This window comes from Podarcis vaucheri, assembly GCF_965113315.1.
Source record: "Podarcis vaucheri genome assembly, chromosome: 2".
Taxonomy (NCBI): Eukaryota; Metazoa; Chordata; class Lepidosauria; order Squamata; family Lacertidae; genus Podarcis; species Podarcis vaucheri.
In genome coordinates this window covers 36348493-36372717 of record NC_138760.1, presented here as the reverse complement: position 1 = coordinate 36372717, position 24225 = coordinate 36348493, and the positions used below count along the sequence as shown (strand labels likewise).

General features: G+C 42.0%; 2 protein-coding genes and 1 long non-coding RNA gene across 12 annotated transcripts in view; 1 reads left to right on the top strand and 2 right to left on the bottom strand.

Moving 5' to 3' along the window:
• The window catches only part of MBTD1 (mbt domain containing 1), a 49031-nt gene extending 39897 nt beyond the window's left edge, over positions 1 to 9134 (bottom strand). For 7 of the 10 annotated variants that reach the window (XM_082211045.1, XM_082211052.1, XM_082211047.1 and 4 more), the window contains exons 1-3: positions 9036 to 9121; positions 2476 to 2535; positions 1521 to 1722 (exon numbers count right to left, since the gene is read on the bottom strand). In XM_082211045.1, the coding sequence (XP_082067171.1) occupies positions 1521 to 1722; positions 2476 to 2535; positions 9036 to 9056 (283 nt within the window). In that variant the 5' untranslated portion in view covers positions 9057 to 9121. Of the gene's footprint in view, positions 1 to 1520; positions 1723 to 2471; positions 2536 to 9035 lie in introns of all 10 variants that reach the window. The other 3 variants (XM_082211048.1, XM_082211054.1, XM_082211051.1) reach the window with 2 other exon arrangements.
• Positions 9135 to 9710: 576 nt separating this feature from the next.
• On the top strand, positions 9711 to 21619 carry UTP18 (UTP18 small subunit processome component). The gene is made up of 14 exons (XM_082211087.1): positions 9711 to 10356; positions 11311 to 11444; positions 12270 to 12365; positions 13023 to 13102; positions 14283 to 14371; positions 15119 to 15244; positions 15666 to 15840; positions 16200 to 16300; positions 16947 to 17037; positions 17461 to 17584; positions 18498 to 18672; positions 20063 to 20205; positions 20621 to 20665; positions 21517 to 21619. Exons 1-13 carry the CDS (start codon positions 10102 to 10104, stop codon positions 20643 to 20645), a joined length of 1614 nt encoding a protein of 537 aa, XP_082067213.1. The 5' UTR covers positions 9711 to 10101; the 3' UTR covers positions 20646 to 20665; positions 21517 to 21619.
• LOC309525737 lies at positions 10712 to 13040 on the bottom strand. Its single transcript, XR_014216521.1, has 2 exons — positions 12959 to 13040; positions 10712 to 11198 (listed from the first exon to the last, which is right to left on the bottom strand). It is a non-coding gene; the product is annotated as an uncharacterized lncRNA (long non-coding RNA).
• Positions 21620 to 24225: the final 2606 nt, after the last annotated feature.

The following is a 24225-nucleotide window of genomic DNA, read 5'->3' as shown; positions in this document are numbered from 1 at the left end:
CTCCACAAGTATGCTACAAACAGTAGGGCTGGGCAATGTATTGATATATCATCCAAAATTGGTTTGCGGTCTGCATCGTGATAATGGTTTCATAATATCTGACATGGTGATGTATCACGAATCATTATGTATGTGTGTGCTTTGTAAAAAAAAGCTGTGGTATGGGGAAAACTATGAAGCCGGTCATCACTTCTCGCATGATTCCTGATGCCCCTGTTGCTCTGTACTATAAAATAACAGTTGTCCCAATATATTAAAGGTAAGTAAATATGTATCAGTTTTAGACCCCAAAGTAGTAGCAGTTGCAGGCACATTACCCCATTCGCCTCTACATAGTTACAACTTTACTTCAACTGGTATATCACGATGTTTAGCTGATGATATACCACATTGTTGAAAACCAGATATTGCCAAGCCCTAATAAACAGCATACTGCACTAGAAACAATTACTTAAAACATTTGATTTCATAAAAACAGTTAAGTTTTTAAATAGCTGGGGTGTGTTATTGTCTTGTTTGTTACTATGTTGTGTATTTTTTAGTTTTTATACTGTCACCCACCCTGTGATCCTCAGATAAAAGGCAACACGCAACACACACACACACACACACACACACACACACAAGCTTCCCTCATCCCAAATCTTTTCTTATATTGCCCCCTACTATCCTAACTGGGATTAGAACCTCTTCTGTATCAATTTTTGTGAACTTTGTGTGCATGCACAGACATGGAGAGGAAATCTGGAGCATGGCTTGGGAAGAAATGCTAGATGGTCTAGTTTGTGGCTTCCTTGGTAAAGGAGTGTGTGCCACCTCTCCAATGGGCTGGATCCAAGGTGCAACTTCCACAAATGGAAGGAATTGAGATTCAGTACAGGCTCCCACTGGAGGAAGGGAAGGCAACAATTGTTGCTGCTTCCTGTTCCCCCAAGAACACCTCAACACTCTTCAAGATGGTCCCACAAGCCACCAGAGCAACTATTCAGTGTCTGCAATAAGATGCAGGAACAGACAAAATTCACCTCCTCCTCTTCTCCAGTGAGAATGCCCTGTGAGGGGAACTCAGGGGGTGATATTCAAGTTTACTCAGAGCAGATCCACTGAAATTACTGAACATGACTAAGTTAGATCCATTAATTTCAGTAAGCCTTCTCTGAGTGAGTGTAGTCAATTACCACCTATGGGAACTATGGATCCAAGCCAATATCTCTTAAGTTTTCAGGTGTGGTGATGTCCCCTTCTTCCTGAACTGTGAGTATTTTTCTGTAAGCATGCTAAAGGAAGGAATCATGCACACACTTTGTTAGGACTTAAGCACACATCTATGGTTGTCTAGGAGCAGTTTAGCTTTAGTTTAGTGACATGAAACAGTAGAACAGTCTTCACACAAAGTGACACATATGTGCATCAGTCTTTGGTCACTGCTCCTAACATCCAAGCAGAAAATAGAAGTTGGCACCATAGAAATAAGAAGTGGTCATTTGATTTAGCATTCCACTGAAAAATCATGCACTCACCCATGCCAGATTTGCCATCTGGATATGTGTAGACCTGTCCATTGTTCTTGATAATTGGGAGGTTTGAGGGTAAGGGTGCAACTTCCTCTTCACTCTCATCAGAGCTTGAGCTACTACTGGTATCCTCACTACAGCTATCATAACCATCAAACATCCCGAACGAATCACGTCTCTTCCTTTCAGATCTTGAAGAATGTTCAGTCTAAAAAGAAAAGCTAAAATGTTAAAACCTCTCAACAAAAGGATCTGAAAGAGATATTTCAGCATTTTAACAGGTTTCTACTGAGTGTGGAAGATCCATACTATACAATCTTAAGTTACACAGAGAAACAACACATGTAGACAGACAAAATGAAAAGCAATTTGCAAGTGTTACATAGGTGCAATGATATACAATAAACTAAAAATGAAATACTTTGCACTACACAAAGCAATATTCAGGATGAGCACCCAACAAAATTATGTTCAATAACCAAACACAAACATTTAATTTATTACCCTTATATATTCCACTGTAGAAATCACAGAAGAACACTTAGGTTGCTTTACATACAGGCAAATGTAAAGCAATGAGCTATACAAAAATTATGTTGGTTTGCTAGCTTCTCTATAGAATGCATCAGTCCTGAAGTTACGGATTTCAATTATGCCACCAAAGTCCTCAATAGTCTTTGCAGAATTCAAGGGTAAGTTTATCATGTGTTGGTATACCCAGCATTGTTTATCAACAGTTCATCCACTTTTGGCTAACCAGCAGGCAGCATACATTAGCTGAAGTACAGTAGGCTAGGCTGAGACCAGGTGATTGGCCCAAGGTCACCCAGTGAGCTTCTTGGCTGTGTGGAAATTTGAACCCGGGTCTCCCAGGTCCTAGTCCGACACTCTAACCACTACACCACACTTGATGCAACCCCACGTAACAACCCAGAGAAGGGAATTAAGCTCACTGACCTACCATTTTCTCTTCAGAAAACTGTGGAGCTTTTCTGTGGTATATTCTCATTTCACACCAGAACTAGAGAGAAAAGCCAGAGCCAGAGTGTATCATTGTTCTTCTTTGCAACTTCTAGGGTCCATTTCCCCCCTTTTGTTAGCCACTAAGCACAACCCACCCCTCATCTGTTTCCATCACATATTCTCAGTCTTTGAAGTAGACTATTCCCATAAAGTTAATGATTTGTCATAGAAACACTTCCATGGCAACTGACAGAGATAGAATAATACAAGCATCACAAAAGTTAGATTTTATATGAATGGCTGCTCTACCATGCGCAATCTCAGAATGCCATTAGTAAGGAGATATCACTTGCATACTGCAGATCATGCTACACATTTTATTTGCTAAAACAAATGCCACTCCTGAAATCGTTGTAAAAATAAAATAATAATTCCAGTTTTTATCCACATATCAATAGCACCCCAATCCATAAATCAGATCCCATTCTATGGCAGGATGGACAAAGTAGTTCCTTATGATATACAGTAGGTATATAGTTGAACAGAAGTCATCAAATGCTACCTTCCAATATTGAGCAATTAGGAAGGAGCAGACCACTGAAAAATAGTGTCTTCCACTCATAACAGTTCCAGACCTATCAGCAGTATTTGAATGTCCAACATTTAGAGCAATACACTTTTCAAAGGCATTCCCAAGAAGAGGGCATTACAGTATTCCAAATGGCATGTACAGTGGTGCCTCGCAAGACGAAAACAATCCATTCCGCGAGTCTCTTCGTCTTGCGGTTTTTTTCGTCTTGCAAAGCAAGCCCATTAGCGGCTTAGCGCTATTAGCGGCTTAGCGGATCAGCTGATAAGCGGCTTAGCGGATCAGCTGTTAAGCGGCTTAGCGGCTTAGGATCAGCTGATAAGCGGCTTAGTGGCTTGGGAAAAGGGGGGGGGGAGGAAAAAAACCCCGCAGGAACTCGCAAGACATTTTTGTCTTGCGAAGCAAGCCCATAGGAAATTCGTTTTGCGAAGCACCTCCAAAACAGAAAACCCTTTCATCTAGCGGGTTTTCCGTCTTGCGAGGCATTCGTCTTGCGGGGCACCACTGTAACTAAGGCATGTGTCACTGTGGTCAAATCAGACATCTCAAGGAACAGGCACAGCCAGCACCCTAGCTTTAGCTGTGCAAATGTACTCCTGGTCACCAAAGAAACCTGAGCGAACATGATCAGGGCTGAGTCCAGGAGTATGCCCAGACATAGCAAACGTGTGTCTTCAGAAGGAGTGCTATCCCACCTAGCACAGGTGGAATCTCTGTTCCCTGTTATGCCTTCTGACTGACCAAGAGCATCTATGTCTTGCCTACCTGTAGATTACATTTCAATTTGCTCACCCTCATCCAGTCCATTACTGATCACAGACACCAGTTTACAATCAAGACAGCTTCCTTGGATTTAGGTGGAAAGGAGAAATAGAGCTGAGTGTTATCAGCATACTGGTGACACTGAACCCTGAAACTCTGGACTACCTTTCCCAGTGGTTTCATGTAAATGTTAAATAGCATGAGGGACAAAACGTAACATCGAGGGACTGCGCAAGCCAACAGCCAAGGTGTCAAACAAGAGTCCCCCAGCACTAACTTCTGGGTTGGCCCCTCCTGGACGGAATGGAACCACTGTAAAACAGGGCCTCCAAGTCCTATCCCAGCAAGGCTACCATGGTGAATGGCTTTGAAAGTCACCAAGAGGTCCAGCAGAATCAACTGGGACACACTCCCCCTGTCCAGTTCTCATCGTTAAGTTATCCACCAAGGCAACCAAAGCTATCTCTGTCCCATAACTATTATACTGCTTATGACTATTAGACACAACCTGAGCATCATTAAGAGAAAAAGATAGTGATTGCAACCTGCAAAGTATAGTCATGCAAACTTGAATTGCTCATACGTGCTACTGGAATGACAGAAGAGCCTGTGAAAATGTAATGACTGCATTACACATGAGTGCTTGACATACACTTATTCACACAGCAACTTTCATAATTTGTAGGGTGAGGCAGGATAAGTAAATACAATGTTCCACAGCAAAAGTCACAGTAAATTTTGTCAGAAGATGGAAAGCCTGAAAAAATTACATATTTGGACATTCACAAAATTAGAAACATCCATCCATGTTACATACATAGTATGTTTTATTATAATTTCTGCTATAATTTTAAAGAAGTACTAGCATTTCTGTGATGATCACCCACTGAAATTTTATTCATCTTGGGTGGCAAGTTTGCATAGCAGCATGGTATTGAGAACTTAAAAGAGAGAGAGCTAGAGACCACTATCCCAAGTGCAGTTAAGGCACCACAGAACTTGATTACATTTGCAGTTACTTAAATATATGCTGCAATGATTGTCCACTTTTAAAAACTATTATGGCCACAGACTACAATTCTTTCTAGTTTAACTTACAGCTTAAACATTTCAGGGATCTAACAAGTCCTGGCGAAGAAGAGCAAGTTGCATATTGCCCCAGAATACCCATAGACTGATTGTTTTTCTCTGATTTTAAATGCTGTTATGCTGCTAGTGCTAGTTTTGAAGGGCAAGGAATGATTAATTAAAACACTGAAAATCAATGTTTAAATTGTACTCTGTGTGAACTACCCAGAGGACGTTGTCGCTTGGGCTGCCAATAAATGTTCTAAATAAATAAATCCATCCTCATCCCAAGGCATTTGCAATCTGAAGAACAAGAAAGAGACAGGAGAAACTTAAGTTGTGTGACTGTGAAGATGCACAAAATGGTTTTGATATTAATCAATTGTAGCAACAGCTCATTCATCCCTTTCAATAGCAACTTCAACATAATCATTTGCTGCAGTGCTAAACATTATGCATATAATGTTGCACCAACATAAATAGCTTCAACATTGCCCAAAAATCTTCTGTAATGTCATGCAGACAAGCAGTTCCCAACCCCATCTCTAAACACCTCTTTTCTGCCTAGCTCATGTCAAACAACAGCTTCGTGCACTGACTTTAGGCAACATTTGTCAATGACCTCAATTTTTACATAGCTACAACAACCAACTGACAAGTCAAAGTAATAACTCATTGCTGTCTTACAGCCATAGCTAATCATTACAGATTATAACAATGCAGCTGTAACCAGCATATGACCTGAAAGATGCCGCTTCCCTATATACAACAATCTATTAGTTCATAAAGCAGGGGGTGCTGGAGGCCTTCAAACTGTATGGGAATCAGAATTAGGCCACTTAATTGAAGATCACAAATGAGGTCTCTGGGCCATTACCACCCAAAACAATCTCTGCTTGCTTACAGGAGGCCTCCACTGGCACCGGGTGACAGTCAGGCTGGCAAAAATTAATCCCTCCCTTTGCCCTTTATGTTGGAATGGTTATGGAAAACTTGGTTTATTCATGTTTGGTGGGAATTTTTGCAATATTCTGCATTCTATCCACAATTACAAGCCAACCTCTTTCTCCAAATCCTACCTTAGCCTTACTGTCTTTGGACATAGACTTGGGCTCCACCCTTCACTACAGAGAACTAGTAGGCTTCTTACTGACCACAGCATGATTAGTGATAGCTCAATAATAAAAGAACCAGACTGAAATAACTCTGAGCATTTGGGAAAATAATATCTGGGGTGCAGCAATGTCTGAGCGTCTCACCAGACACAAGAGGACAATTAAAGGCTTAATGAAAAGAGACACCTTCCAATAAATGTGGAGCCCTTTCTTTAGCTATGTTAATGACAAAAATCGAGACATTGTTATCCTAACAGCTCAATCTTTTCAGTGGAGAGATTACATTAAGTAATATGTTTGAACATTGAATGTGTAAGCTCATGTCTAAAGTCAATGGATAGAAAAAACACCACTAGATGCACTGCTGCATAAGTGTTTAATGGTTCTTGTATTTGTATAAAAAGTAAAGCCAATAAAAATTTGTTTTAAGAACTGCAGCAACAGAATAATGATTGGTCCTTATCCTACAAACCTATTGTTAGTGCAGCAGGTTGCATGATTGGCCCATAAGATTCAATGCACATGCTGTTGTGTGTTGTGGTACCAACAGTGATAGCAGAAGGTATGACCCAGTCATCTTCCAGTATACATTAATCCAGAAGTTTTCAGAACTTTTACCCTCAGTGAGCACTTTCCATATCAACAGATCTGTCAAGGAATCAACAAACATTACAGAAGGCTTTGGGACTATTCTAGAATGCATAATTAGTTCACATAGGGGACCAGCTAGATCTGTAAGATCCAAGTGCTCTCTCATGTTAACTGACAACACAACATCGAGAACACAGTGTTCCCTCCAATAGCTATGCATTCAGAAGCTTTTGCAAGGCATTTGCTGATACTCTGTTTAAGGATGTAAAAGATTTGCAAGGCAGACATGCTACCATGTTCTGGTATACAGTCCATGCACAATGGGCAGAATAGAGAACAGTGGACAAATAAATGGGGCAGGAGACTGAAGCAAATGAGAATAGTTAGTATACATGCACATGAGTGTTTCCCTATTAAAGCCCAATCAAGTATTGTAGAAAGGCAAGACAAAGCCACACACGTCATTTAAGACAGCCTTCCCAACCCAATGCTTTCCTGGTGTTTTGGATTCCAATTCCCATCAACCACAGCCAGCATGGCTAATAATCAGGGATAAAGGGATCTGTAGTCCAACAACATCTGGAGGGTATCAGGCTGGGGAAGACTGCCTTAAGACAAAAAAGGTGTTTAGTCTAGATACATAATGGAATGGAAAGTTAGGGAGGAAAGCGCTAAAAAGTTTGAGAATAAAGCTCTGCATCAGCAGTGTCCAAAGCAACATTGTCACAAATAAAAAACTTTTAAAACTACTGTATCTCTTAACGCACACATTAAAATAGGGCTCAATGTTTACTTATTATTGCTACTAAGTTAATATCCCACTTCCCTCCAATGAGCTCAAGGTGGCATAAATTGTACTCCCTCTCTCCATTTCATCTCACAATAACCTTGTGAGATGAGCTAGGCTAAGAGGCAGTGACTGAGTCACTCACTGAGCTTCATGGCCAAGAGGTGATTTGAACCCTGGTATCCCAGATCTTACTCCAACACACCACACTGGTTTTATATACGTAACAGAATGTTCTGCATTTTAAGTTTAATTACAAATAAGCCACATTTAACAAAGGAAATGAGACTTTATGCTGATATCAGCATTTCAACGTCACAAATATAATGCATTAAAGTCAATGCATTTTAAATGAAAAAGTTACAACTTTCGTACTTTATCCAGTGAAACTTCTCATTGTCAGCATTCAGCATATCTTAATTTGGCAATTTCTGTTTAAAGTCTTCATTATAACATTAATTCTGAAAGCTTTCCCTGAGAAAGGTAAAACTGACTCATTTACTTTCTGCTCCAGGATGCTTGTATGCAACAAAGCGGGCTGCAGAATCCTACAGATTAGTGTGAATGTTAGGGGAGGAAAAGTAGCAAGGATGACAGGAAAATAAAGAAATAGAACCAAGGCTTGTCATGGCATTTCCCGGATTACTAGGTTTTCTCTTCTACGCTACGGAACATTGGCAGACCTAAACATTTCCTCTATCCTCTCAAAGGCCACATTCAACCTTCTAAAAACCATCAAATGAAATGTTTGTTGAACACTGGTCTGCACATCCCCTTGCAAAGCATATACAGTGGTACATCGGGTTACATACGCTTCAGGTTACAGACTCCGCTAACCCAGAAATAGTGCTTCAGGTTAAGAACTTTGCTTCAGGATGTGAACAGAAATCGTGCTCCAGCAGCGCAGCGGCAGCAGGAGGCCCCATTAGCTAAAGTGGTGCTTCAGGTTAAGAACAGTTTCAGGTTAAGAACGGACCTCTGGAACGAATTAAGTACGTAACCAGAGGTACCACTGTACACAAGATGCTCAAGGAGACACAAAATCTCCTCGCTTTTTGATCATTAAACTACTAGGGCAACGCTGGAGCCGCAGTACTGGCCAAGGTACCAACACACACAAAAAGAGGTATCGAGTTCTCTACACAGCACACACAGCACGCAAGGAACGGGCAGCCAAAGGAACGCGGAAGGGACTCTGGAAACCTCGAAAAAACCTCGATGAATGAACCACTCGCACTCCGACAGGAGGCAGAAGTTTCTCTCAAGTTTGGCACATGTTGCCGGGGAGTGGGGAGTAAGAAAACACGGGTGGGTGGGTCGGGGAAGATGGAGAAGAGGTAGCTTATACGGAGCAGCATTTCTCGCAGAACATCCCGCCCTCCTCCCTGCCCAGAGTTGCCTTTCTCAGCCCGCCACTGCTGCTGACTTCCCTCCCACACGGCACAGAATGCAAGGCTGCTCCCCACACCATTTCTCGCGTGGGTCCCCCAGCCCCTCAGGAAGGGAACCCAAAGCAGCGTGACCCCCTGGAGCCTCTCAGGGCAGCCACCCCGCTCTGAAGCCGAAGCCTCTTGCCCTGCCCGGTGCTGGCCGCTGCCTCTGCCTCCCTCGACCCCCCCCCCAAGGGGCTGCTCTGCGCTACTCACCAGGTCCTTTGTGTTTTCCATCAGGCCCTCATGGGCAAAGGATGCCGCTGCCGCCGCCGCTCACCTCCTCCTCCTCCTCCTCCCCCCTCCCGCCCCCTCGGCTCAGCCCCCACCCCCCCGGACTCTCCCCCTCCCCTTTCCGAGGGGCAGAGCCAGGTTGGAGGAGGAGGAAAGTTCAGCCTCTCACTTTAAACGGGGGGGAAGAGCGCAGAGTGTGTGAGAGAAAAGACATTCAACTCCAAGCCCCAGAATATCAACAACATTAGCATAACCGCACTGCGCACGCGTAGTACGGCCCCAGCCCACGGCGCGCTCCCATTGGCCCCCTCGCTGTTTGGATCGCCCTCGCTCGCCGTACGCGGCTGGGCGGCCTGAACTATGATGCGGAAGAGGGGGGGGGAGGAGAGACGATGGGGACCGAGGACGGTCGCAGCCGCGGCGTTAAAGCGGTCGCCGCGACCGGCTACAGATTTGATGGGATGCTTCTCTCCGTCTCAGTTTGCCTTCAACTGAGGAGACGTTAATCTTTTTTTAAAAAAAGGTGCTTTCCCCTGCCCCCCCCACTGTTTTACAAGTGATGGGACAGCCCGCCTAGAGAGCGGTTCTTACGAGGGGGAAAAATGGGGGAAAGAGAGTGTGTGTGTGTTGGGGGGGGGGGATACACTGAAACATTGAGGTCATGTGAAAAGGAGGCGGGGCCAAGGAGGTCACGTGGCAGTGCTTCTCACGGAGCGGGGGAAGGCAAAGACATAGAGAAAAAGACAAATGTTACGCAGATCGTTTTATTCCGGTCTCCATTTGCCTCGGGGTGGGGAGGGGTGAGGAGCTCGCGCCGAAAGCCCCCTCAGCCCGCGTATCTCTCTGGTAATCTATCTGTTTGTTTACATCGCGTGTTCATTCAGGCGGCGTCACGGCGGCTTCATTGAGTACTGTGGCTGGGAGGGCGGACGTGTTTGCGCCTGCGTGCCTCTCTGTGGTAACTGAGCGGGAAGGGCGTTTCCGGTTTCCGTGACGCGAACGTGCGGGCCTTTCCGCTTCCGGTTTGTCCCGTGAAGGCAGAGGTAGCATGGAGGCGAGGACTGCGGGCCGGCGAGGCGCGTCGAAGGGCAGAAAGCGGCCTCGGGTCGGAAAAGGGCCGCTTGAAAGAGGCGAGGAGCGAGGCGGCCGCATGGCGGCTGCCGCGGAGGAGATCCGTCGGGCTCAGCACTTGGCTCTCGTGGCAGAGAAACCCGCGGCGGAGCGTGGCCTGGAGGAGCTGCTGTTTGGGGACGTGGAGGAAGGAGACGACGACCTGCAGCGTCTGCAAGGCCCGCTGGCGAAGGTATTAGGCGGGAAGCCTGTTTTGGTGTGTGCCCCCCCGGACTGGATAGCAATAATCAGCCTCACGGTATCTAGTGGATAATGGTTCTTTCCACCAGCTTTCTATGAGCCCCACATCCCTGCCCGAGCTGCTGGCAGCGTGATAAGCTTGAATTGCACGGGTGGGTGTTTATGGACACGCAGATACAGTGATGCAGATGTTTCACCAGTACATATTACGGAATTTCTGCCTGTCTTACACACCTGGAGCATTGGTCCACAAAAACTGGTGCCGGCCCTGCCGGTTCAGTAGCAAATGTTCAGAAGAGAGGGGTGCAGCTGTAGTTATGATAGCACAGCATAGAAAAGGGGCACTCTTTTGTGCTGTTTTTTAAAAATAAATTTATTGTGGCTTCAGTCAAACAGTTGAGGTTGTAAAGTTGCTAATGGTTGTCCCTTTATAGGTGGCTGTGTGAATGCCTTATCTAGAGGTCACAATCTTCTGTCTCGTCCACTTTGAAAGTATTCCAGGAGGTGGTAAATTAAGTCTGAATACCCACTGTAACATTCAAGCAAATTAGTTCTTCACCCCCTAAAAAAATTCCTAACTTTTTCAGTTCACGTAAATATTTGTAAATTCACCATAGTATCCAGATGTGGGGTACTGTCCTGTCATGGCAGCAAACAGTGCAAGTATGCCTTCTGAACTCTGAAAGCTATTATATGGGTGCTGTAGAACAGCACAATGTTCCTCAGGTATGTGGTTATCAGGAAGTTCTGTCCGAAATGCCTCAGGATTCATGTGGCAGTACAGCTGAGACTGGGCTTGTCAGTTATCTCAGTTTCAGGCTCCTGACAAGTGGTCTGAGAATAAACAATGATAAGTTTTTAAGGAATTTTTAAAGATTCATGGGTGGCAATCTGTAACATGTTTTTAAATTCTAAGATTAAAGAAAATATTCTTTCTTTTTTTAAGGTTGGTGATGTGCTCAGTGGGAATCTCCTTGAAGGAGAATCTGATGGCTCAGAAGTGGATAATGAAACGGAAGACAGCTTTCTTCCATCTGAAAAACCAGCATGGGTGGATGAAGATGATGAAGTTGAGGAAATGTAAGCAGCACTCATAGACTATGTTTGCATTTCACAGTAATCCATGGTTAGTGGTTTACTTTGATGTGTAATGCACCTATTGTAAATTGACTCGTGAATCAAGTGTGGTGAAGCAAAGCTGTAGTTGTAAGCAAGTTGGATTGAACTCTGTGGGGCTTGTCTTCAACCTAACATATGTAGGTTTGGGGTGTAAGCATCTTACATACTGTGAGTGCAAGGTCAAGAGTCGCACCAGCGGATGTACTGTGACTTACCTTTTCCCTCTTCCCCCTGCAATCTGTCAATCCTCCAGAGCAGATTTTGGGTGGCTGCAGGTTGAAGGAAAGTCACCTTTGCACAAGTGGAAGTCCATTGCATCAGTGCACAATTGGATACCACCCATCATCTTAACCATTCATTCTGAGTGAAGATGTTAATGTGTGTGCTTTCTGCAAGTTTTTACAAAATATTTACAAAATATTGCCAGGATGTCCACTTTTTAAGAGCTTTGGAAATTCTAGAACCTTATAGCTGATTTTAAAATAAACTTTTTTTCCATTTCTTCCCCATGCTAATCCTGTAAAGTAGGTTAGGAAGAGGAAGTATTTTATTTATGGTCACTCAGTGAATTTCATGGCTGAGTGATGATTTGAACCTTTATCTCCCAATCTTACTTTGGCACTCTTAACCACTCCATCATGTTGACTCTACTATGTAACATGAACTACATGCCACTGTTTCAAAATATAAGCTATTCACTTGCTTTAATTTGTAAAGTGATCATCTTGGTAAAATTAATATTTTTACAGAACTATACAAATTTAGCATGTGTCTTTTTTCTCCTAGAATTGACATGACCCATCGATATCGAAAAAACATGATGAAAAGTGATGCAGAAAAGAAGCTTACAAAGGAAAAACTTCAAAGAAGACTTCAAGAACAGTGAGTGTTAATGGTAACATGGACAAGAGACAACCATCTTAAGAAAAAATAACCTCATTTTTGAAGAGGCCTTCCAATATGTGTTTTCTCAAAACAGACAATTTGTAAATTAATCTGAATTTTTGAAGATGTCTATATTTTTTTCCATACATACTAAAATGCAAAAAAAAAATCAATTTTCTTTATGCAGCTATGAAGTTTTGCTGCTTAATATTGAGAAAAGGGGAAATGGCAGGATGATTCAAATTGAACTTAAAAAGGAAGGGCAAAAATGGCTGGGGTGCTTGGACACTTCAAAAGCATTTCCCTATTTATTGTCATAATGAGAGGCTTACTTGCGAGAGGTGGGGAGGGTTGAGGAAAATGTTTTTCATCCTTCACAGTCCATCCTTTAAACAGCTTGCATCTGCTCTTGCATCACAAGGGGTGTGTGGGTGTGAGAGAGAGAGAGATACTATAAGGCTGTCTGTCCTGAGTTTCTTGCCCTGCATCCCTCTCTTCATCAGATATTTAACGCTCATCATTCTTTCACCCATCTTTCAAAATTGTCTGGCATATTTACTTAAAATTTCTGATAGTTTTTTTTTACTTACCTCAGTGAATAAGGCTGTGTCTTAAGTAACAGTTGTGGGTGAAGTACAGACTTGTCTTCCTTAGATTTCAGAGCGCAATGGGAGCAACCCCTTCCTGGGCACAGAGGGACAGGAAGAAGAAAGTAAGAAAAGCCAGAGATGAAGGTAAATGTGGGACTTTCTATAGCATGAACCAAAGTCAATAAAGTAATTAAGATGCAATCCTCTGCACATGTTCTGCAGAGAAAGAATTTGGGACTTCTGATTAAGGAAGTCTCGCAGGGACTAATGTAGGAAGAACATCATGGCAAGGGAGAGACCAACTTGGCCTCATCCATTGGCCATAGAAGGAGCAGCTACAGGGAGCTGGCTTCTCCTCAAGTGTATGTGGGTGTTTGTGTGAAAGAACATGCTTGCTTGGTTCCCAGTTTCCTGGGTTGCACATCCCATTCCATTTTCTTTAACTGCTTACCGTATTTTTCGTTCTATAGGATGCACATTTCCCCCTCCAAAAATTAAGGGGAAATGTGTGTGCGTCCTATAGAGCGAATGCAGGCTGCGCCGCTAAGCCCAAAGCCAGAACAGGAAGACGGAGCACTGCGGAGCGCTCCGTCTCCCTGCTCTAGCTTGGGGACGGCTATGCGCAAACCTCTGCAGGGCAGCGGGGTGCCTTCACCCCGCTGTTCTGCAGAAGCTAGCAAAGCTGTTCCCAAGCCAGAACATCGAGAGGGAGGGCTCCGTCACGCTGCTCTAGCTTGGGGACAGCTGCACGCAAACCTCTGCAGGGCAGCGGGGCACTGCGCTCCAAAGGCTTCAGGGATCTTTGAGGCTGGCGGTGGGGGAAAGCAGCGCTTCCTCCCACCGCCAGCCCCACAAGCTCTGGTGAATGTACCTTGAACGCACCTTGTTTTAGAGGGGGAGAACAAGAAAAAAAAAATTTCCCCTGTTCTCCCCCTCCTATGGTCCTGTGCGTCCAATGGAGCGAAAAATACAGTATTTTGCATCTGACTCCAGTTCTTATCCTTGAGAATTTTAAGCAGTTCTTATTTTGCACTTGGCTTCAATTTGGTTGCCTTCAAGGTTCAAGTAAAAAACAAAGTAGATCACACAACCCTGAAGGCTGCCTACCCTGTTTTAGATTGTTTACCTGAGGACGCAGATTGTCTTACTACTGACCGTTGCAAGCTGCTGTAAGAGACTAGGAGCAGGGTTTATGACACACTACCTGACTGTATACTGAATAAGTTCTGACTTCTTTTCATATATTGCATTTAGCTTATGTTGCCACTTTTCATATGGCTGCACAGATAAAACAATACAATGTTTGAAATAATTTCTTTTTAAGATGACAGTGAAGATGAAGGGGATGAACTAATGCACAAGACAGGCAATTTCGTGACAGTGTCAGACTCCTTACCAAGAGGCTTTTTACAGGTAAAACAATCTTTCATTTTCATGCACACAGTGTGTTTGTGATTAGGATTCATAGGCTTTGAAGCTGTTTAATATGAGAAAAACAACAGGTTTCAAGAGACCCTTCATGCAACACATTGAAAGCATTTTCATGTTTTGAATATTTAGTTGGCAAAGTTTTAAGTATGATGAAATAGTTATGTAGAGCTTCAACAGTAAAATAAAAAAATCATTGGGAATTTTCTCCTCTCCTGCAAGCCTGCTGTTAACCCTCAAAATCTGCTTCAGGTGGTTGGAGGACCATCTGGAACAGATTTTTGGGAAGTGTGAGAAGAGGAAATTCCAGGTGTGAGCAGAACACCACTTGCACAGAGTTGAATACATCTCTAAACTAGGAAATGGAAAACTGCCTAGAACACTGAATGTATCTTAGGACAGAATTGGTAGCAAATTTGCTGAAATATATTTCAGTAGTGCAGACATAGGGTTGTGTCCAAAGCTGCTGTTTCACTTGGGCAGAAGATTTCTGTTTGCACACTTGAACCTTCTTCTCTGTCCTGAAGCCTCACACCCACCCTCAAAATCTGCTCCAGACAGTTGAAGGACCCTGTGGGGGTATTCAGGGAGGAGCAGAAGGGGAGGTCTTATTTGGGTAGCCTAGTGCTGCTTGTGCAGTGTTGGATACTGTCATGAGTGCGTAGATTTTTCTTTTCTATACGTACTTAGTGGTTATGCAGTTTCATAACATGTTCCTCTTCTGCATTTTAGATGAAAAACTGCAAGTTTGCTAATAGTGAACGTCTGTCAGATGCAAAACTGACAACTGTGCAGTTCCATCCTTCTGCTCAAGTTATTATGACTGCTGGGCTTGATCGGTCTGTTTCACTGTTCCAGGTGAGGAATAATTACCTTATATATAATGCAATTGTTTCTGTTCTATGTTCTTGTATACTATTTTATAGGAACTGATTGGCTGAGACATACTTTAGACACCTATGTGGTGGTTGGGTGGGGTGGGGTTAAAATACCAAACTTTAAAGACTGGAAACAGTCAAAAGTGCATGGAAGCAAGTGGGTCATCCCCATTGTTTGCATAGAAGCTGAAGGGTTTCCTTGTTATGGTGGAGCTCCATATGGTGCAGTAGCAGGCAGAAGCAGCCCAATGTTTCTGTAGGACTCTGGGTTGCCGTCAAATCAAGGAATTTAAATTCAAGACAAACTGACATTCGCTAGTCATTACATTTGTATTTTAGAAATCCTCTTAAATATTGCCCATTCTGAGGTGAAAAATGAATGCATCTTTTTCTCTTTAAAGGTGGATGGCATCGCTAATCCAAAGATACAGAGCATTCATCTGGAAGGCTTTCCAGTGTACAAGGCACGTTTTAGTGCAGATGGAGAGCAAGTTATTGCAACTAGTATACACAACAAGCGGTTCTATATATACGACATGATGGCTGGGAAAATTATTCCTATAACCCATATCAGAGGTGAGGTTTCACTGCTTGCTTATATTTTTCTACACACTGAATTTTAAGTAGATTCGAATAATGCTCAAATATAATTTTATTTTTTCTGAATTAGACATAAAAGATTTCTAATTAAATTCCTTCTTACTGTGTCACATGGCGGTAGAACTAGTGCCCAGTGTTCTTCCATGTCTTTGGAACAATGGCATCTATAAGAAAAAGAATAAACATTCAAGGAAATAACGTTCTATTATTCTTTATAAATAAGCACCCAGATTAACCAAACCATAATTTATAAGCTAATAGTTAGCTTTGGCAATTAGCTCCTATATATATATGTGCTGGAACTATATAACACATATTGTTTTTTTGGACTTAAGGTTTAGAGGAGAAGTTTATCAAAAATTTTGAAGTATCACCAGATGGAAGATTCCTGCTCCTTAATGGAACATCAGGCTATCTGCATTTGTTGACAATGAAGGTAAAATCTGCATTTGTTTCTGAAAATGAGCATTTTAAGTTCAAACAGCAACACAATTCTACCAGCAGAGAAGTTGTATCAGCTAGAGTTCATACTAAAAATACATTTTAATACTAATATGGCAAATACGAACCACATAGCATTTTGCAGTCTTATGCTTCATGCAGGACTTCTGTGCTGCTCAGCAGTAGCCATTTCAGCAGACAGGTCACAGGGATGGTGTGGATTTCTTGACTTTGATTTTGTTAAATCCAAATAGTGGTGGCTAATAGTTAAGTGGTTGATTATCTTTAGAGTTTTGTGTTGTAAGTGTCTCTTATTAAACAAGTCATCTGAATACTGTAAATGTATAAGTCAGTGTGTGGTGGAGACTGTAGAAGGAAAAAGATAAACCAAAGGAAGAAAGCCATAAATAACAGGAGGGAAATAGGGCAACAGAGCACCATATTAGGGAACACAGTGGTGTACTAAGAAATATATATATGAAAACACATTCAGCCAATATTTATTTGCGTGCACCCTACAAGTTTTCTTCCCCTCCTTTTTATGATGACTGTATGATGACATTCCTCTCATGAGACCAGACTCTTTCACTTTATGATATTGTGACTACTTGTGTTGATCAGCAATTGCTTTTCTATTTTAGACAAAAGAGCTTATTGGGAGCATGAAAATAAATGGGAAGTCTTTGGAATCATCTTTCTCTCCAGATAGCAGCAAAATCTACACGCATTCTGGTAAGTCAGATAAGATGTGGCATCACTGTATGAAGGTGTGCATTTTTTAGTGAAAGGAGAACTTTGTATAGCCTCTGTTGCAGCTGTTACAGTAGTAATCGTCATAGGGTCATTTTCTGATTAGAAAGCACTCATAGCAAGATGCCTTAAGTTGAAACTGGAATTTGTGACCCGATACAACCTCCCCAGAAACCATGAAACAGTTGTGCCTTTTACTTCTTATGATGTATGCATGTGAGTACCTATTAAATAGAAACTCACTATATAATAGTTATAATCTTTGAGTAGTGTATGGAGTTATTCCTTGCTGTGCTCTTCAGTTGTTCATAGTTTAGCAGAGGTCCCCCCCCTTTTAAATCCAGTATTTTGATGTCATATATTACTTCCTCTTAAAAATTCCCTATTTGTCTCTCTGTCTGTCAGTTCAGGGTGAAGTTTTTGTATGGGATGTAAAAAGCAGACGATGCCTAAACAGATTTTATGACGAAGGTTGTATGTGTGGTACATCTATTGCAGTCTCCAAAAACAACCAGTATGTGGCATGTGGGTAAGTGGAAGCAGAGCCAATATTTTAAGATATTTTATTTCTTGGATCATGCTGGAAGGGTCTCTACTTCAAAGACACTGGAGTTGTCAGATAGTTATGGGTTTAGACATGCGTTACTAATGTTACAGCTCTCAGCTTATTAAATCCACTTGATTTCAGTGGGACTTACTTCTGAGTAAACATTCTTTGTAATGTGCTATAAGAGGCCAAATTCAGAGGGCAAAATCGACAAATAATTTAGTGGTGTATCTTTATATATGGTAACAAAATAACTTGCCAGTATGACAGATAAACACATTGCAAATGCTTTTTAGATCAAGTTCCAGGCTTTATCAAAGTAGTCTTCAGAAATATCTTATTTTTAGTCCGTGGTTGATACATATTGAGCAGCTTTTTGCCCTTAAATTCTGTAGAGCTGCCGTGTTGCTTGCCTTGATTGAAAAATGGCCGTGGCTAATTGCTCCCCCTAAGATACAGGTGAGCTTCTTGCAGCATATGTAGGAGTCAGCAATTGTGCTGCAGCATTCTGCACTAACTGCAGCTTCCAGAGCAAGCAGAAGGAAAGCCCCACATAGAGTGCATTGGAGTAATCTACTTGAAATCACTTCATGCATGAACTACTGTGGCAAGGCTTTCCCAGTCTAGGAATGGCTGTAGCTGTCAAACCTCTTTCTGTAGATGGAGCCTCCCTTCTACAAACTTACCATAAGCATGAACGTAGTAAAAAAAATGCACTCTTTTTACTTACATGAATAAGATTTTACTATAGTTACGCATGAACATTTCCTCAGTATAGCTGATAGTAAATGACGCTTGGTACTGCTGGAGAAACATAGGATCATGAATATAAATTGCTGAGTTAATTTAATTCTGGTTTAAGGATTTTATAAACCACAAACTCTTTTTTTTTTAGTTCTAGTTCTGGAGTTGTGAATGTGTATGCTCAGGATGACTGTCTCAGAGAAACTAGTCCTAAGCCTCTTAAAGCTATAATGAACTTGGTCACACCTGCAACATCGTTATCCTTCAGTCCCACCACTGAAATATTGGCAATTGCTTCTAATAAAGTAGATGAGGCGGTAAAGCTGGTAAGAATTTCTCCTAAGTTTAATTCAATGGCTAAGTATTAATTCGATTCAATTTAAGCTGGAGTTTTCCTGCTTGTTCTTTTCAGCTCCTAAGGTCCTCCTCAGCATCCCAGCCTTGGATTCCCATGCCTACAGAGATCCCCTGTCCACCTCTCCTGGCCTTAATTCAGCAAAACAAACAAAAAACAGTTCCTCTTATAACTATTATAACTAGGTCGCTTACCGGAGAATTTTTCTCCTGCTCGTGATTATCATTTTCCTTTACAGAAGTTTTGTTATTTGTCAGCATTCGGTTGCTGACCACTTCACCTTGAGCACTTTGCATGTCTGAACATTCTGTGACATCCTAGTTGCTCAAGTAATTGCAAGCTGCAAGCATTTTCACATACATAGAACAGACACACACGTTGCGTGGTTCTTGGATCGTGAGAATGTATTGAGTTTGAATAAGTCTTCTGGGAAATTACCAAAAATACGACAACAGAAAGACAGAAATGCCTATACTTTATGGTTTGAGGCAAACATTTCTCATTTTAGGAGCTTTATATGGGGAAACCTTTTCCTTTTCACCAGGTGCACACAGTCTGCCAATTTCTGTTTTGGAACAGGGGGAAATGAGAGAACCCCAAAACATCCATTTTATCATATTAGAAAAGCTTTTCACATTGCTACCATTTAGGCGAAAAGTGGGGTTTAGCTCCAGAAAAACCTAGATGTCACACAGCTGGTGGAAACATGTGGTTCATATCCTGCAAGTGCAGGAACAGGCAGCCCACAAGGTGTGAGGATCAGCCCATGTAGTTTTAATTGTAACTGTATATGCAAAATCTGTAGTTAGAAAGATCCTGGACAGGAAATTTTCTTTTTTATAATCACTTTTTATTAATACTTTTCTTAAAGCCAAACTAATCTAGAGAAGAAAAGTAGGAAAAAAGGAAAAGAAAAGAAAGAAGAAGTGAAAGAGAATAAAATACCAATCTCTTAACCTTTATTCCACACAGAAGAGTGAACCCTCCCAGGTCTCACCTGGGAGTTTCCCCCTCTTCCTCCAGCCCCCCATCCTGGGAGATCCTCTGTACCAAAACTCAGGGAATTTCTAAAGTAGCTTGTAAATGGACAGATGCAGGGGAAAGGGTTAGAAAATCCTGCTAGTTGTGCACAAGCCTTTGCTTAAGATAAAGTGTTGGGTTCAGAGTTATTGTCTTGAAAGTAACTGTAAAAATTAATGTTTGAAGGTTTATTTTCATGTTAGCCGCTCCGAGCCCTGTTTTGGCTGGGGAGGGTGGGGTATAAAAAATATTATTATTAATTATTTTATGTATGACAGTGAAGTATGCTTTCACTAACCCAGCCCCTCTGTTTCATTACCTTGTTCCACTCTCCTTCGCAGGTGCACATTCCTTCATTTACTGTATTCCCAAATTTTCCGGTGTTCAAAAAAAAGTTAATATACTTGGCTAACTCCATGGACTTCTCACCCAGAAGTGGATATTTTTCCATAGCAAATAACAAAGGCAGAGCTTTATTGTACAGGTACGTATTAAATCATGCTACTGCAATTAGTGATACTTAACTCTTAGATTTCTTCAGATTTGTGTTATATTATTGACTGTGGGCAGTATTAATGTTAGTCATACTCAGAGTAACTAGTCTTAGTATAGCTTAGATGAATATTGCCTTTGATACCTAATAATAATAAAACAGGTTTTTATAATTTAACTGACCTAGGCACAATTTGAATTTTCTTGCACATTCTTATTTCCCTTGTCTCTTTTAAAAACATACTTTGCTACTCTGTACCCTGATATGTTGATGTTAGATGAAAACATTGCCATAAAATATTAGAACCACTGTGGTATAATTTAGAAAGCTAAAGCAGGGTACTTTGTGGTCTTGTAGTTGGGAATATCTCAAACTATTGCATATTAACTCTGTTTTAACTTTGCAGGTTGAAACACTACTCAGATTTCTAAACTGATGACTTTAGATTGAGGTAATTATCAACTGAAGTAGAAATGCTGCTGGAGAATTGTGGGCAATATAGTTTAAATTTCCTTGTTACAATTTCAGAGTCAGAAAGAAATTCAGTTCATTGCAGTTTTGTATTGAATTTTAATGGTTAGTGAAGTGTGTGCACTTATTTGGAATAAAGCACACTGAACTAAGTGGGCTTTCCTTTTGAGAATGTATGCACTGAATTATGCTACACAACAGCACATGCATTTGTAGTACAAGTATTTGTAGTCTGCCCTTCCTGCAAGGGTCCCAGCGTAGCAATCGATAACACTGAAATCACAGTTTACAATTAACAATAAAAATTAAAACAAATGTAAATCTTACTTGGTTTCACTGGACATTTAGTCCAGTGCTAGGTAAAGGGACCCCTGACAGTTAGGTCCAGTCACGGACGACTCTGGGGTTGCGGGTCTCATCTCACTTTACTGGCGAAGGGAGCTGGCGTACAGCTTCTGGGTCATGTCGCCAGCATGACCAAGCCGCTTCTGGTGAACCAGAGCAATGCACGGAAACATTGTTTACCTTCCCGCCAGAGCGGTACCTATTTATCTACTTGCACTTGACGTGCTTTCGAACTGCTAGGTTGGCAGGAGCAGGGACCGAGCAATGGGAGCTCACCCCATCACAGGAATTCGAACCGCCGACCTTCTGATCAGCAAGCCCCAGGCTCAGTTGTTTAACTCACAGCTCCATAGTCTAGTGCTATTCATTGCTTAAATCCTTGCTAATATAACTGTTCATATTCTTATGCATTAATTGGCTTTTTGGAGGATGCAGCCTTTTTCTTGAACATTTGCTGACTTGCTCTTCATACTCTTCTCTCTACAGATGGTGTACCCTGTGACTTTAAGAAAGTGGATTAACTTTTCTTCATTGCCTTGATGTATTTATATGTATGTGCATTTGTAGCAATACATAGCTTTTTGAATAACTTGGCAGAAACTCGTCTCTAATATTTCTCCATAACATCACCAGTGTTATTTAAGAGAACATATTGCATGAAAGTAGGGGCTAATCCACACATGCAGAGAAATTATGTAGGACAGCCTTAAAGGATGCACTAAAATTGAACATTCAAGCATGTAATCCACCCACCCTCAATAGTCTGAAGCACTTGGTTTTTGATGAAATGTACCTAAATGGGTGGGTTACATGTTTGAATGGTGGGAAGAAGGTAAATACCATTTCACAGTGCATGCTTATGGAAGTGCTGCTAGAGCTGCTAAGTTGGACATCTTCATTGGGAATAGGTCTAGTAGTGCCTGTTACATATGGTAACTAAGAGGGACTTCTGTCTTTAGAAGTAGCATACCTCCGAGTACTAGAATCTTACATATTTGACTACTTTCTCTCCTTCATGGGTTACATAACCTTGAGTTTAATCAGAGCTGTGGGAATATTTTGCACCAAGTGGGCATTGGAAGGCATCTAGTTTCAAGCTCAATAACAGTAGTGTAATACTGACCCCAAGTGGTCACTGGTGGATACTTAATTTCTTATCGTTTGCTTTCATTTTAAAGCATTCGAAAGACAAACCAGCACTTTAAAAACACTGTATATCAAATAGTATATTTGGTCACTTTACCCCCATCATTTGACTTTCCCAAACCAATCGCTATAATAAATAATAATAATAATTTTTTATTTATATCCCGCCCTCCTCAGCCGAAGCCGGGCTCAGGGCGGCTAACAACAATAAAACAGTACAAAAGTACAACATAAACAACATTCTAAAATCATTCATTATAAAAATTAATTAATTCAAGCCACTAGCAACCATTGGGCCAGAGCTCTGCGAAGATTGCCGAGGGAGGGAGTCAGGCTGTGCCCTGGCCAAAGGCCTGGTGGAACAGCTCTGTCTTGCAGGCCCTGCGGAAGGATGTCAAATCCCGCAGGGCCCTGGTCTCTTGTGACAGAGTGTTCCACCAGATCGGAGCCACAGCCGAAAAAGCCCTGGCTCTAGTTGAGGCCAGCCTAACTTCTCTGTGGCCTGGGACCTTCAAGATGTTTTTATTTGAAGACCGTAGGTTTCTCTGTGGGGCATACCAGGAGAGGCGGTCCCGTAGGTACGAGGGTCCTAGGCCATATAGGGCTTTAAAGGTTAAAACCAGCACCTTAAACCTGATCCTGTACTCCACCGGGAGCCAGTGCAGCTGGTATAGCACCGGGTGAATGGGATCTCGCAGCGAAGACCTCGTAAGGAGTCTCGCTGCAGCATTCTGCACCCGCTGGAGTTTCTGGGTCAGTCTCAAGGGCAGCCCCACGTAGAGCGAGTTACAATAATCCAGTCTGGAGGTGACCGTCGCGTGGATCACAGTGGCTAGGTCAGGGCGAGAGAGGTAAGGAGCCAACTGCTTAGCTTGGCGGAGATGGAAAAATGCCGCCTTTGTTATAGCTGCAATCTGCGCCTCCATGGAAAGGGAGGTGTCGAAGATTACACCCAAACTCTTAACGGACGGTGCTGGCACTAATTGCACCCCCGCAAGAGATGGGAGTTGCCCCCATCTATGGAAGTCAGACAATGCAAAATATGTTCATAATTCTCCCACACTGCCCTACATACCACACCTTAACTGAAAGACACAGTGCTAGTGATTTCAAATAGTGGTTCTTGGATAAAACAATTTATTGCAGTATTTTTATCTTGACAACAACCTTTCATAATATGGGTTAACTATGAAATGTTTTTTGGGGGAATCCTCCTGTAGATACTCATGCCTCAGATCATTTAAGACTCTGACCAGCACTTTTCAGACTCATTGGTAAATACTTTACTTTTCTAATGTTTTATGTGTAAAGTGATAACACACAGTTTTCTTCTTCCTACCATCTTAAAGAGTAGGAATCAAGTACTGTGCCTAACACACTATGGTTATAAATACATTTCGGCATTTTATATATAAAAAGTGTCCACTAAGACTTCCCAAAATTCTGGATCCACATGATATTTTCACTATGTCCATTCTAAAGAGAACCTAAAATTATGTCATCTTGTATTAAATGATGTTGAATGTCAACTTTCATAAGAAACTAAAGAGTCTAGTGGCACCTCAAGAGACAAATCTGTTAGGGCACACAATTTTGTGGACTACACAAAGCAGACTGATGAATACATTCTTAACCTTGGCAATCCAAAGAGCTCAAGTTAGATATAAAAGAGCAAAGTTAAGGTTTGTTTCTTCACGTTACACCAAACACCATAATTAAGTCAGACTGATGCTTATCAGCTGCAAAACATCCAGTGTAAAACATATGCATCGTGGCTCCTCCTATTCATGCCTTTGAGTAAGAACACTATAAAATGAATACGAAGTGAATTCATGAAACGGCCCATATTAAAGACAACTCAGCCCAAATGTGAAGCCTGTTTTTCAGCCACATCCTGGGGGAGGGTGCAAATCCTGAGCTCAAATCCCAAATTGAAGCGGGGAAACGATAAGAAACAGCTTTACATCTCAAGAATAGCCTTCCTTGAACCACCTTCATCCTTATGATTTCATGACATTTCCGCAAGTTCTCTCACTGCCAGCCGCCCCG

Excerpts from the sequence above, each read along its gene's own strand:
- UTP18 (XM_082211087.1), top strand. The coding sequence starts at position 10,102 with ATGGAGGCGAGGACTGCGGGCCGGCGAGGCGCGTCGAAGGGCAGAAAG. Across the intron at positions 11,445-12,269 it reads GATGATGAAGTTGAGGAAAT|AATTGACATGACCCATCGAT; the intron begins GTAAGCAGCACT and ends TTTTTCTCCTAG. Across the intron at positions 12,366-13,022 it reads CAAAGAAGACTTCAAGAACA|ATTTCAGAGCGCAATGGGAG; the intron begins GTGAGTGTTAAT and ends TGTCTTCCTTAG.